Raw genomic sequence first — 15361 nt, 5'->3', positions numbered from 1 at the left:
TGATAGCAACTTTCTTCTTTGAAAATAATAATACGTTTAAAGTTTATGTCAGTGTTTGCTTGGCATGCTGAATACACAGTGTACTTGGTGACATTCATATACAGTTATTTAACGGTAACGGTTAAAGGAAACCAGAAGTAGCGACAATAAAAACGGCATCAATTCTCTTAGGTAAATAAACCTTATGCCTTTGAAAGTATTTAGAAACTGTTTATGGTTTCCTTATTTGTCAGTTCTAATTGTTTAAGAAAAAGTAAAATAATCTTTTTAAAAAATTTGGTTTGGAACAAAATGGTTTCTTTTTAGAAAACACTCATGATTATGAAAGACAAAAGAATTTGAACTAAAATTTTTCTAAGAGCTTTTTTGTAGGATCTCTAGCCATTAGATTTTTTTTTAAACAAAAAGAGCTATAACCTGAGATTTGAGACTTCATCACACAAAAAGCAGGAGAAAACTGTAACCCATATACTGTTTTATATCAAATAAGGATTGACAACACTGTTTTTAGGCATCTGTTCTGCCCACATAAGAAGCCAGCTTTATCATCTGGATGTGTCCTGGGGCTGAAACTTCTTATAAATATGAGAATTTCTTTCTTTCTTTTTTTTTTTTTTTTTAATGGCAAGCAGAATATGGTATCCAGCTGTGGATTTGCTTATACATTGTATTTGCATTTTCCCCCCTAGGCTTGTTTTATACAGTATATGGCAATATGTTGTCATACAGATTCCATGATTAATGCTTATTTATGAAATCTTATGTAAATATCTTAGAACTTAGTCAAACAACGTGCAAGTTAAACAATTTTTTTTTCTGAATATTGGAATGACAAATCTGAGGGGAATAGTAGGTTGGATAGTTTATGTTCTTTATCTATAGAAAAGTCTCATATGTAACATTTTCCTTTTACTATTCTGTGTTATATCTTTCTTTTTTACTTTATTTTGCTGGGCAAGAAATCCAGTTTCAGATTTATTCTTCAGAAAATAGAGAAAGTTTAAATGTGTAAATAATTCAGAAATAAGAATGGTAATTATTTCATGTATAACTAAATAATCATGTTTACTAGGATATATTTGACTTCTAATTTTGATCCTGACCTCTGTTTAAGAGGCATTTCTTTGTGGTTGTTCTATTTGTCATATATTAAAAGAAATCTACTGTCCCATAATAAGCTGTTTTATTAACATTATTTTATTAGCATTATTTTCCCACAGAAATGCTAAATTGCTTATAAAATATCAAAATGTGACTATGTGGCAAATTACAAGTGTGAATAAATTCATTATATTTCTCAAATTCAATTCATGATAAAATGTTTAATATTGTATATTTTTATATGAATTATTTTTCTCTATATCTCATCAGAATTGTGGTATTATGACAAAATAGTCATGATCATAAATATAATAATTACAGTATATATAATATATAGTAATTATATATCACAGATTATAGGTCATAATATTAATACCATGATCAGTGATACATTGATAGATTTTTGTTTCATATATTCTTATTTCCCTGGACTTGTTTTCATTTTCTCACATTTAATATTTTAGTCAGTTGTGACCAGAAGTTGAAAGATTTGTTTTTCCTTTTTATTTTTTCCCTTCTGCTTAGGTGCAGCTCTTATATGAGCTAACTGATGTCATGAATGAAGTCTGGAATAAGATTCAGAAGAGAGGCAATCTCAGTTCTTTTTCAGCTTATCCGGAGTCGATGGTGGGGCCTGTCCCTAGTTCTCCAGTTAGAAGCAGTATAGGCACAGCTCCTCCAGATACCAGCACATGTAGCCCATCTGCTGACATTGGAACTACTACTGAGGTAAGTGTTTCTGAAAAATTCTGTTACTAAATGAAGGGTGGTATATATACCACAGAGTTCTGTATCAGGATTGAGAATGAAGATGACTTCACCTCTGTGGAAGCTGGTGAGTTTAGAAGGTTCGTGAGGAGCTATGGTAGCAGTGGCTGTGTATTACTGTTTCTTTTAGGTCCAAGTATTTTAATCACTTTCAGTAGTTAGTGGGGTAGTTCAGGACAGTAGGGGTTCTGTGAAATGGCAAAAACTGAGACAGTAAATGTATGGTTCCTCAGAAGTATGGAAACGTAGAAGCTGATACAACAGAGGCTCGGAACCAGAGTGCCTTTGTAATCTTCAGGTTAGTGATTTTTCAGTCTTGTCTGAACCAAAGTTCTCTCCTTCTTCCTTCTGATCATAGAAGCCTTTCTTTTCATTTTTAACACCATAACCTCACCCAATATGCCAGTGCCCCTTTTAATAACAAATGTTTTATAAAGCCCCCTTTACTATCCTGAAATGAAAATAAACATAATATAAGCTACATATACATATAATTTCAAAAATATCTAGTATCTTGAATAACATATAAAGGATTAAAGGAAAGTAATTTAAGGTATAATAATTATTATTTTAATATATAAATGCTCAGGCATGGTTACATTAGAAGTTGTAATGAAGTAGCCAGGTACATAGAATTACTGTGAGTGTGTCTACCACAAATAGACTTGTGCAGGTCTATGTTAAATACCACAAGTTGGTACTGTTGTTGTTGCTGTGATTTCCTGAGGTAATGGCAAACTTGATAAAGTTTCAAACAAAAGTTTTTATTCTTTTCATTTCAGTAGTTGCATTTCTGGAACTCTTAATATATAATAAAATCATGCATAAATGCAAAAATATTGTGTTTAGATTTAAAACAGAATTCAGTTTTATGCTCAAATGTTGACTTATAAACAGGATTTTTACCTACTTCAGTGTCTGTAAGATAGTGTTCATTTTTCAGGACAGTCCTATATATCATAGGACCTCTTGATACCCTAACTGCTAACCCTTAAATTCCAGTGGTGACACCCAATCACTGAGTCAACCAAAAATACCCTAATACATTTCTGAAACACCCCATAGAGGCCTGAATTTTTACCACTGAGAACTACTGTAATATAATAGAGGTAGAAGTTATGTTTTTGTTTTTGCATAAACACATGCTGGAGTAGATCTATTTGACCCCTGCATAAGCAACTTCTCTATCCCTGCTCATTCCAAATCTTAAGAAACACAATGACCTAAGTGATAGGATTACTTTTTTTCCCCCCAAATGAAAATCTAGAAGTGTGCCCTTATGGAGTCAATGGGACATATCCTTTTAGGGTAAAAACAGTAAATCCTTTCTTGGAGATTCTTAATATTGTTAGATTACAAAAGCTCTTGCAGTAAAGAAAACTTTGACTTTCTTCACCGCAGTACTCTCCAAACTCATTTAACCAAAGACCCCTTTATCATAGCCTACATGTTAACATTGCACAAAATACACTGTGAAATACTTTGGTAGAGTAATCAAAGCTTGGGGTGATACATTGCTAGACAAAGCTAGTACAAGTGAAATTGATAAATGAAGTTAAATATTCTGGACATTTGGCAGAAAGGAGAGTGTTCCATTAAACAGTTGTTTGCTAAGTACTGTATTCATTGGAATGTCAAGATGAAAATGAGTACCTACCTTGGGAGTAGTCTTTTAGAAAGAAATGTTTAAGAAAACATTGCAAGCCCAGAAAAGACAGGGCTCATGTGGAATGGTCACACCTGTTGGTCATATATCTAGAGCCTGCCATTCACACAAAGTACAGATTGAATGGTACTTTCTAGAATTGTGTAGTGTCCAACCTATACAGAAGGGCATGGTGACCCTGATTATAAGATGTAATAGAGACGAGCATGCCCTGCAATTATAGAGAAGTTATTAACAAATTCATTCTATGGGATCTGTAGGTATTTTACAAAGGCAGTAACATATGAGATGGATCTTCAAAAGTGAAAAAGACATTAGTGTCAATTTTGTTTTAGTAGGTGTATAATAAATGTGATAGACTGGAAGAATGGTGAGGAAGTTAAGAAAGGGAGAGATTAACAAAGGGAGAGATTTCCTCAGTCACTTAAAAAAATTAATTCTGATTTAAAAAATAAGTTCCTTACATGACTGCAATTAATTTAAACTTAGAATGTTGAGGATTTTATTCTGATTGGATTATAAAGATAAATAATGAAAATGTTTCTAGTGGATTTATTAGTTTTGTATTAGGTATGGATTTAATCTGATCTGTGTGAAAAAGATCTGAAAGTGAAAGAATCTTAATGCAAAAGGTTCACATTAATATTCCAGAAAGACCATATAAAGCAGCTTACCTAAGGTAACAGAGTTATGGGGGAAAATGTGGTAAATATTTTCAAAATGTACCTTCTTTTGTTTATGTAGTGTGGTTAAGAAAAGAAAGAGGTGAGTGATTACTAGCAGTCCAGTATGGATTTGAAACCCACACTCACTTGAGAAGCTTGTTCCCTGAGAAATATCTTAAAATAATTTAGCTGGTTTGTTTTCCATAAAGGGCAGGAAGATTTTTGTGTAGACAATTTTGATATGATGATCAATGTTAAGACTTTGATTTAACTTTACAAATTAGAAGGTGTTCGTGTATTGAACATTTCATGTTTAATTTCTCTTCTTGCTCTCAAGAAAATATTTATGTGGAGATCAAGATTAACTATGTTTGCATCTGAGTTTAAATTTACCTCTTTGAGAATTAGCCAGTAAATGATGACATCAGAAAATATAGTCATTGTTTTCTCCTTTTTGTATGAATGCTTCATCTATGATTAAATCTGTGGCCGTTTAATTCATCCAGAAGTCAGAATTTGTGCCCAAGCTTTCATTTCTCATTTCTTTTTGTTTATAGTGCTGCTAAAATTGTGTGTAATGACCTTTGTAATTTTTATTCCTTTTGTTTTGAGTTCCAACATGGTAGATATGTTACTGTGATCCTTTGAATTCCATTTAAAAAATGTTTTTCTAATTTTCATGAAGTTTCCTGTATATTTAAATGTGTTACTGACTGAATGGAGATAAAGCCGTGTCCTCTCACTGGAGAAACTACTTAATGAATGGGGCTAGGGAGGACAGTGTGGAGAGGGTATGCATATATTTTGTTGTAATCCATAATAGGCCTTTATGCCTATTTGACCTGGCATTCCCAGGAAGCTCTAGCATCCCTTTGCTCTTGCTAATCATTGACTAATAATCTTTTGATTATAAGAAGACATTCTGTGGACAACACTGTCATGTAAGCAACAGAACTGTCTGCATACAAATTTAAATATATGGTATATGATAATCTCTAGGTCCATCCATGTTGCTGCAAATGGCATTATTTCATTTTTTTTTATGGCTGAGTAATATTCCATTGTGTATATATACTACATCTTCTTTATCTATTCATCTGTTGATTTAGGTTTCTTTCATGTCTTGGCTATTATAAATAATGCTGCTATGAACATTGGGATGCATGTATCTTTTCAAATTAGAGTTTTCTCCAGAGAAATGCCCAGGAGTGGGATTGCAGTGAGACCTAGAGATTACCATATTAAGTGAAGTAAGTCAGACAGAGAAAGACAAATATCATATGACATCACTTACATGTGGAATCTAAAAAAAATGATAGAAATGAACTTATTTACAAAACAGAAATAGACTCACAGAGATAGAAAACAAACTAAAGGGGATAGTGGGTGGGGGGGGAGATAAATTAGGAGTTTGGGATTAACATCTACACACTACTATATATAAAATAGTAAACAACAGGGACCTACTGTATAGCACAGGGAACTATACTCAATATCTTGTAATAATCTATAATGGAAAACTGAGTCTGTAATGACTCAGTTCCCAGTCATTACCCTGACTTTGTGTTTCCTCTTCATTTCTGACATCTTGAGATTTCCCTTTATTTATTTCAAGTTTGACTATTATATTAGTTAGAAAAAGATGGCATTCTCATAAGGACAAAGGTGTTGACTGGGAAGGGAAACCACAGGAGATAGTACAGTACCTGGAGCTAGTAACGCTGGAATGTTTTTGCCACAAATAGGCTTACGGGCAGGGAGAACAGGGGATAATACTGACTTCGTTCTCCTCCCTCCTTTCTATCTCCTGCCATGTTCCTCATTAGCTGAAAACGACCAGAAACCAGAGGACAAGAATATTTGTACATATTGTTCGCACAGGTTAGCTTCCCAGGTAGAGAGGGTATTAATGATTGAAGAGTAGGTCTACAAGACCAAAGAAAAGATATACAGCACTTTAATGTATTAAAACAAATTCTTGTGTTTTATCTAGAATTTCAGTGCTTTTGTAGTAGAAAAGGAAAACATTCATTTCAACTTAGTCTGCCATGTTACTTGAATTTAAATTTCTTTAACATCATTAAGTACTAAGAACTGGTCTTTGGAATCTTTGTTTTTCTCATTCTGCCTTGTACATATTATATTAGATTCTCAATATCATTGGTAACTTTTTTTTGCTGAATTTTTTTTTATTGTGGTAAAATATAAGTAACATAAAATATATCATTTTAACCATTTTTATGTGTACAATTTCGTGGCATTAAATAAGTAATCACAGTGTTGCACAGCCATAACAACTATCCATTTCCAAAACTATTTTATCATTTCAAACAAAAACTCTTTTCCCATGAAACAGTGACTCCCCATCCTCCCAACCCCATCCCTGGTAACCTCTACTGTACTTTCTGTCTCTGTGAATTCGCCTATTCTGGGTACCTCATATAAGAGGAATCGTAAGTATTTGTTAAGCTTATTTCATTTAGTATAATGTTTTAGAGATTCATCCAGGTAGTAAGATGAATGTTTTATACATTCATCCATGTATAAGAATTTCATTGCCTTCTATGGCTGAGTGTTACTCCATTTGTGTATATAGCATACTTTTTTTTATCCATTGATCTGTTGATGGACGTCTGGGTTATTTGCTCCTTTTGGCTATTATGAATAACGCTACTATGAACATTGGTGAATAAAGGTTAATTAACTCTTAATGAAGTAATTTTGCCCTGAAGATATTATATGCATTTTATATGACTGGTGCCTGACAAACCATTTCAAAACTAATACCAGAAATGCTATTTTAATTTTTCTTTACCTGTTGAAATATTGGGTTGGCCAAAAAGTTCGTTTGGGTTTTTCCATAAGATGTTATAAAAAACCCGAAAAAACTTTTTGGCCAGCCCTATACGTTGATAACTGAGTTATTTGGTATAGAAATTAGGGGGTAGAGGAAAGTGAATGCAGAATCATTAAATATACTTTATTTAGTACTGATTTTCTTACTCAGAAGAGCACATTTCTGTCATTTTAATGAGATTTGCTTAGTATCAGCATGAATGGTATAGAATTAAAATGGCATTTAATATTATCCCTAAATGTATTCAAGCATGTTTCAAAGCTTCGCCAAAAAATGTGGTACTAAAGGAAAAAAAGTGAAAATTAGAAGTCGTTTATTTAGTTTCCCTAGTAACCTTGCAAACAGAAAAATAGAATGCTGGTAATTTATTTTCTCTAAGGTGTATTTTTTTTTTCTCCTGGGGAAAACTAGCTAAATTCTGTGTGCTACTTCCCACTTTTTGTCATAGACTCTCTACTTTGTCAGCTTTAAGAATTGCCTTCCTCTGACTTTGGTATAATAATTTTGCAGAGCTTGACAAGTGAGAAAGATGTTTCTCTTAATTCCATCAATTTACAGCTATACTATTGAAAGGGATTGTTGGAAGATCATTTACTAGAAAATTGAAATGCAGTGAATTGAAGTTAGTGTCACACAAAGTAGGGACTGGGCCAGCTCATCTGAGTGTGATTCTAAGTTAATGGAATCTATAGAAGTCACTTTGGAATCAGACAACTTGAATTTTTAATTTCTGCAGTTTATGATCACATTATTTAACCTCTGTGCTTTAGTTTCATCATCTCTAAAAGTGGAGATAATGTTAATATTCATCTCAATATGTTAGTACAAATATTAACTGAGTATGTATAGTTTGTCCGTATACTCTATGAATGTGGCACATTCCTCTATTTGTGTTTTCTTTAATTTCAATAAGATTTTAGTTTTCTTTTTAGAAGTCTTGACCATTTTGTTATAGGAGTACACTTCAGTATTTGGCACTTTTATTCAGTTGATACGATTATGTATTCAGTACTTGCTTCTTCTTCTTTATTCCTTTAAGGTGACTAGTAACTTTGGTTGATTTTCAAATATTAAGCTGATCTTGCGTTTCTGGAACAAATCCAACTTAGATGTAATATATTTTCCTTTTCATATCTTGCTGGATTGTGTTTGCTAATATTTTATTTAGGGTTTTGGTTTCATAGTCATGAGTGATACTGGCCTTTAACTTTTCTTTTACATAATATCTTTGTTGTATTTTGGTATCATGATTACACTGTCTTCACAAAATGATATGGGAAGTGTTCCCCCTTGTTTTATTATCTAGAAAAATATGTTTTGTGTGGAAATTCTCACAATCACTGTATATTCCCATGATAATCAACAAGGTAATCCTAATTGAAAAGGCACTAGTGTATAACACATACCTCATCCAAACTGGGTCTTAGTTTAGGCATTCTTTGCATATAGAAGAAGTTTTAACTTAGAAGATTATTAGAAAAGAGGTAAGGACTGGATAGACAAAATACACTAATGTCATCATCATAAAGGGAATATAGGCATGCATCTTGTTCCAGGTTCCCAACTCCAACAATGCTATTGCTGTATTCCTAGAAAATGAATTTTATACTACTCATTATTGATAAAGTAATAGTTAATGGTAAAATAAAGATGTTTTATGGAGTTCTGGTAGCCCAGGCTGTATAAAATGAAACTACTGAACATAGTTTTTATAGATGCTAAACAAATACACTGTCTTTTGATACTGTGCAATTATGACTTTATGTCCCAGTTAATGTTTTTATGTCAAATTTTTTATCCTGGTAAAATATATACAACATAAAATTACCTTTTTAAACCATTTTTAAAAGTACCCTTCTGTGACATTAAGTACATTCACATTGTTGTGCAACCATCACCATCAACCATCTGCAAAACTTTTTTTATTTTTCCCAGCTGAAATGTGGTACCTGTTAAACAGTAACTTCCCATTTTAACATTAAGTTTTCCGATCCATGAACATGGGACATTTCTCCATTTGTTTGTGTCTTCTTTCATTTCTATTAGCAATATTTTTTAGTCTTTCACTTCCTTGGTTAAGTTTATTCCTAAGTATTTTATTCTTTTTGATGCTATTATAAACAGAATTGTTTTATTAATTTCCCTTTCTGATTGTTCACTGTTATTGTGCAAAAACACAGATGTGGGTTTGTATCTTGCTGTATTTGTTTATTCTAAAATTTTTTGTTGTTGAATCTTTAGGATTTTCTACATGTAAGATCATGTTGTCTGCAAACAGAGATCATTTTGCTTTTTTCCCTTTCCAATTTTGTTGCTTTTTACTTCTTTTTCTTGCCTAGTTGCTCTGGCTAAGACTTCCAGTAATATGTTGAATAAATATTTCACTTAACTTTTTAAATATTAGGCAATGTTTTCAAGTTGAACATAATTTTCTCTTTTGATAATAATTTTCTGTGAAGGAAACCTTCTAGCATATTTCAGCACTAACAAATTTTGTTCAAATAGCAAAAGATGTATTGAAAATTTGACACTGTTGCTTTTTCTGTTCCCATATTAGTTGTACTTTTTATACTATTTTTTTCATCTGAAATAAGTGTTAAGTCAAACGTTATGGGTTGGAGATAAAATGATTTACACTGAGAGGCTTACATTGGTTCAGAAGTAACAGTGTTAAATAATGATTATACTGCTTCAATGCCATACTGGATGTGAACTATAAACTTTCTATTATCACCTGTCACCTATTATCTTTATCATCATAGGATAACCCTAATTTGAGCAACCAGTACCTACTCTGTACCAAGCAGTAGTGCTTGGTACAGAGTAGGTTTTAAACACATTGTTCTTTAATATATGGATGTTAAACAATTTGGGAAGTCAACTCATTTTGAATAAATTAAACCTGATTTATTATAGTACGGGGTGTAGAGATGTATATATTCATTGTCACTACAAATATATTTTGATATGAATTCATAAAAGCATATATTGAGTTTATTTTTTGTTTGTTTTTATCTTTTGTTGTTTTAAACATAATTCTTTTATATTATTTATCAGATCTGTTATCTGAATTTCTTGAGAGTCTAATCCTACTGTTGTATTCTTAACCCTTGCTCTTAGTAGACTGTTTCCGTATGTGTTATGTGCTCTTCTATTGGGAGTTCTTCACTAGTGCGACTTTATGAGACTCTTACATAGCATATGAGGGCCTGTTCCCCAATAGGGATTTTCTGTGTTTCCTTCTCTGAGGGACTCCAAGGGCCATCACTAGCCTGGGACTCCTTTACTGTTAATTTCATAGCTAGATGTTTTTTGAAACATTTCGGTAGTATGAAATCAAGCCCTCAAAGCTACATGTAACCCAGAGTTGTGTTTAAAAAGTCTCAAGGGTAACTTTTTTCCACTACCTAGGCTAAGATAGATATTGCTTTTTTCTTGGGTTTATTCTGTTGTTTTTCTAATTTCTTAAATTGGATACTTAGCTTAATAATATTCAGCTTTTAAAAAAAATTAAGCATTTAAGACTCAGTCCTTTATCTTTAGCAGAATTTATAATATTTAACTTTGGGGATGAATATGTGTATACACCTAATATATAGGTGCACTGGGAAATTTAGCCCATCACTGCATTGCTGCTTCCCAGAGAAAATTCTGTATTACATAGAAGGGTGAGCAAAAATTTTGCTATAAAACAAGATGTCTCTGGCATGCTAATTCTTATCATGAACCCAAAGTAAGGCTTTACCTGTACACTTGAAGAACATATTTCACTGTATTTCAGCTAGTTAAGGTTGTCCAAAATTTGTCTTCAGGTAGATGTTCAGGAAAGTGAAACACTATATAATCATGTTCATTGAAATATTTATGCCATTTTGCTTACAAGATAGCCCAACAATAAAAACTGCCTTTGAAAGTGCTAACATTTTGATGATTTGTTTTAATAACAAGTAAACAAAGCAAATAGATACACAATACACAAATACATACACATTCACATGTTTCCCTTATAGGGTAAGTATATAAACTGTTAAGTCTTTTGGAAGCTGTTCTAATTATATAAAATGTTATTTTGAACTACTGGATTTTCAGTACTTTCCATAAAGGTGATATAGGAAGGACAGTTATTACGGATAGCTGTATTGTGTTCATGAAATTAAATCCCTCCAATTAAGTTGTGATTTTAGGCAAACCATTAAGCATTTTTTCATTTTAGCTTCTTGTATATGTGTATAATGTCTTTGATAATGTCATCCTTATTCACAGCATTTTAAAGAAATAATTTTAAAGCTTTAGAAAAATCTAAAATGCTGAATGAATGCTAGAATATTGATTTATAACTCAACCTAAGGTAAAAATTGACAAATTAACCAACAGTGTTGGGAGGTTAGGGTCATGGCAAAATTCGAATTGCATATTTTATTGATTCTGGAATTAAAATTACTTCAGCAGCCTAGTTCTCAAAAAAATCCAGCATGAGCTATATTGTATAGCATGGAATATTGTCAATATTTTATAGTAACTTTAAATGCAGTATAATCTATAAAATATTGAATCACTCTATTGTACACCTGAAATTAATATAGTATTGTAAATCAACTATACTTCAATTATAAATATATATATTTCCAGAAAACAATCCAGCATGAAGTGGTTCATTTCTTAGTCCCCAGTAATTATTTAAAATGCATTTATTTTCAGTTAAATCCAAAGTGAAAATTTGGGGGGAGAAATGAATGAAGGTGGTCAAAAGGTACAAATTTCCAGTTATAAAATAAATAAGCCCTAGTGATGTAATGTACGCCATGGTGACTGTAGTTAATAATACTGTATTGTGTATTTGAAAGTTGCTAAGAGAGTAGATCTTAAAATTTCTCATCACAAGAAAAAACAATTTATGACTGCGTGACAATGGATGTTAACTAGACTTACTGTGATCATTTCACAATATATATAAATATCGAATCATTATGTTTTATACCTGAAACTATTATGATATTATATGTCAATTGTATCTCCAAAAAAAAAAAAAAAGTGAAGTTGTTTGGCATCAACTGCTATAGCAAAACTATTGTCAGTTTTTCAGTGATTTAAGTGCAGTTAACCTAAGCAGTAATCTACCTCAAATTATTATTCTAGACAACCTTTTAGAAAGTAAGTTTAGTTTGAACATTTTTACTCAGTTGATATTTTAAGGATGTCTCATAATAGTTTTAAATCTCTTCCTCAAAATAGACTTATTTCATTAAATATTTACCTTTAAATGATTTTATCTTCAACATTTAGGGAGAAACTTTTATTCAAAATGTAGAAATCTTAGCATTTAGATTATCATCTAATTAATTGAGTAGCTGTTGAAAGAACCAAGATAATACATATATCAAAGCAGGTTATTGTTTAGCCTTCACATATGAATCAACACAATATTTTGTTGTCATGCTTTTCATATTTCAAAATAATCATGCTGGAAGATGTCTCTAGTTTCTCAATTATTGACTTTTTTTTTATGCAAAAATTTTATTACATAAATTTAACCTATTTATCTGAGGTCACCTTACATTTGTTGTGCTTATTTATATTATGTATCTGTATGTTTAAATTTCTAATTAATATTTGCATTCCAAAAGTCCATAAAATTTAAAAACACTATTTAAGGTATTTGTTGCTGAGTTGGGTAAGAACTATTATTTTTAAATTATTTCGACAATAAAGAATTCACTATAAATGAATCTAGTTTAAAAAAGCACACTCTTAACAGTTGCTTGTGTTAAGTAGAAGTATTTGCTTATATGATCCTTGGATGACTTATACTTTAAACTATGAGTAATTCTTTTTATGTTGACATGTTGATAAGGAGCAGTATACTTTTCAGTGGATATAGCTCTAGCTTCCTGAATATCGATCTCAGTGGTGGTAGAAGGGGAAATATGAGTGGCAGGCTTAAGTAGTAAGCTTAAAAACAGTTATTCATTTTTCCCACCCTTCACATTGAAATGGTGAGAGCAAAGGTAGTGGAAACCACAGCAGTCCACTTGTTATCGTTGACTTAAGTACAAACAGCAGTGGAAGTGTTTAGACCTTTGGGAAGTTTTGTGATTGAAAAAGAATGCTGGAGTTATTTTGATAAGGGAGAGTAGCAGTGTGGCCAAAAGTATGATCATCCCTGAGCTCTGAAGCAGGCCAAGGATGAAGGGCTGAAGTGTTTGCTCTTCCAGATGAACAAAGATAAATTCAGCTAGCATAATAAACTCAGTATTTTAGTCAATTTGCGACAAAATGGTGAAAGAATTGAACTGTATATTTTAGACCTTGGCTAAAGAGGTGTGGGAAAATAGTTCAGCGTCTCCAATTCTGGCCCAATTTTTGCTATAGATTTAGAAATAGAGCAGAAAATTGATGCACAAACATATTTAACAATACCATACCAAATGTTGTAAATCCAAAATGAAAATTGAAACTGCATGAAGAAGGAGAGCAAAACTTTTTCTCAGGAGTGCTTGCTTATTAAATTTGAAGCCACAGTTTTCTTAGCATTCCTACTAGGTATACTTAATAGTGTTAACAATCAAGGTTTCATTGATTTGAGATGGTCTTTTCCCTACAATTTCCATTCTTGGGATTATAATGTTCCTCTAAGTGTTGGAGGGAGAATTTAATTTATGAATTCTTCTGCTCTAAGACCCAATCCATAGAGAAAGGCATACTGACTACATTATGCTGTCTTTTATTGAATTTTTGTAAAATGTATCTTTTTCTGGGATTAGTTTGTGCTTTTCATGAGATGTTGTGTTACTTTAGACAGCTAACCAAAAACCTGAATTTTTATATAGCTTCTCAAATTCTAGGAATTTCAATTTTAGCAGATTTAGGACCACTTAGTTTTGGAAAAGCATCTAGATGAAAACATCACGAGCAGTGAGCTTTCTGCTTTGCTTGGTGTAATTGGAACAAAGAATGGCTATACTGTCTTCAATACATCATGCTGCCTGCCAAACTAAGCTTAAGTACATATAACTAATATTTAAATATATATACATGTTTTAAAAAGTAAGCATGCTCTGGTGTATTTGATCAGTTCACAGAGAATGAGTTTAGGTTCTGGAGTTTTTTTGAAGGTTTTAGATGGACAGCAAAGTTGGGATTTAAAAAACCCAAATACTTGGTAGCTAATCCTAAAAGAACAGAATACGTGAGTGAGGGATCACTGTCTCTGGCACCATCTCTTCCTGCCTTTGAGACTGAAGCTGTTCATCTTCAAACCAGGATTTATTTTCAGCTGCTGAAAAGATAAACAACCCAACAGACCTTTTACAGAAAGTTTATTAGTACCAAATTTAGGACCTTATATGTATCCAGAATTCAGTATGTATTTGTTGAACTGAATAAGCTTAAGTTCTGATGAAGGTTTGGGGCCAGCATGTATGGCAGGTTCTCTGAAGCTGCAAGATTCCCTTCTTCTGGGCTGAGGTCTGTGATCCAAGGGTTATATTCTTGGGCTTCAACTGCCTCTTATTGGGCTGGAGACACACTCTGAAGTACATCAAATTACAAAATAATACCATCCCAAATGTGCAAAACATTGAATATTAACCTGGGAAAATTTCTTGAGCTAAGAGGTATTTATCAAAAGCCTGCTCATTTTACTTACATTTTGTTTCATTGTTATCATTTTTATTGTACCCTCCTGTAGGATATGTATAATTTGCAGAATATATTTCTGTAAAGATAACCATAACACACACACACACACACACGTTCATGCTCTTTACCTCTAATTAAGAGACTTTTAACCATATAAATCATTTAAAAAATCTGTTGTCAAATCTGCTAACTTTTAAATGTCTCCTTAATATTAAAATATGTGAGGCATGATGAATGTTTTGCTGTTTCTTAAATCATGGTGATTATGCTGTGTTTTACTATGGTTATTATATGTTCATACATAAATACACCATAGCAGGGGTAGACAAACTTTTTCCATAAATGACAAGATAGTGAATATTGTAGGCTTTGTGGATCATAGCAGCTCTAAAGCAGCTACTTAACTCTGCTAATCAGTAGTCATAGGCAATAGATAAATGAGTGGATGTGGTTGTGAAGGTAGTAAGACTTTATTTCCAAAAATAGAGCCCGATTTGGCCCTTGGCTATAGCTACTCTATAAGGAAATACTCATTGGTATGATCCTAACTCGTTTAGAGGAACTGGAATGGCATGCATGTACACTGTAACTATGAAAACCATATGATTAGTGTATGTTTATATTACTGGCATTATGTATAAGTATTCATATGATTTGCATTAGCAT

At 32.2% G+C, this 15361-nt stretch overlaps 1 protein-coding gene across 10 annotated transcripts in view; it reads left to right on the top strand.

The window, feature by feature from the left end:
• VPS13B (vacuolar protein sorting 13 homolog B) overlaps positions 1–15361 on the top strand; it is a 769553-nt gene that overhangs the window by 390387 nt on the left and 363805 nt on the right. For all 10 annotated transcript variants that reach the window (XM_057531718.1, XM_057531717.1, XM_057531723.1 and 7 more), the window contains exon 25: positions 1627–1830. In XM_057531718.1, coding sequence (XP_057387701.1) covers positions 1627–1830 — 204 coding nt within the window. The remainder of the gene's footprint in view (positions 1–1626; positions 1831–15361) is intronic.

This window comes from Balaenoptera acutorostrata, chromosome 17 (assembly GCF_949987535.1).
Source record: "Balaenoptera acutorostrata chromosome 17, mBalAcu1.1, whole genome shotgun sequence".
Taxonomy (NCBI): Eukaryota; Metazoa; Chordata; class Mammalia; order Artiodactyla; family Balaenopteridae; genus Balaenoptera; species Balaenoptera acutorostrata.
The sequence above is the reverse complement of the archived record's forward strand: the minus strand, read 5'-3'. Positions and strand labels throughout refer to the sequence as shown.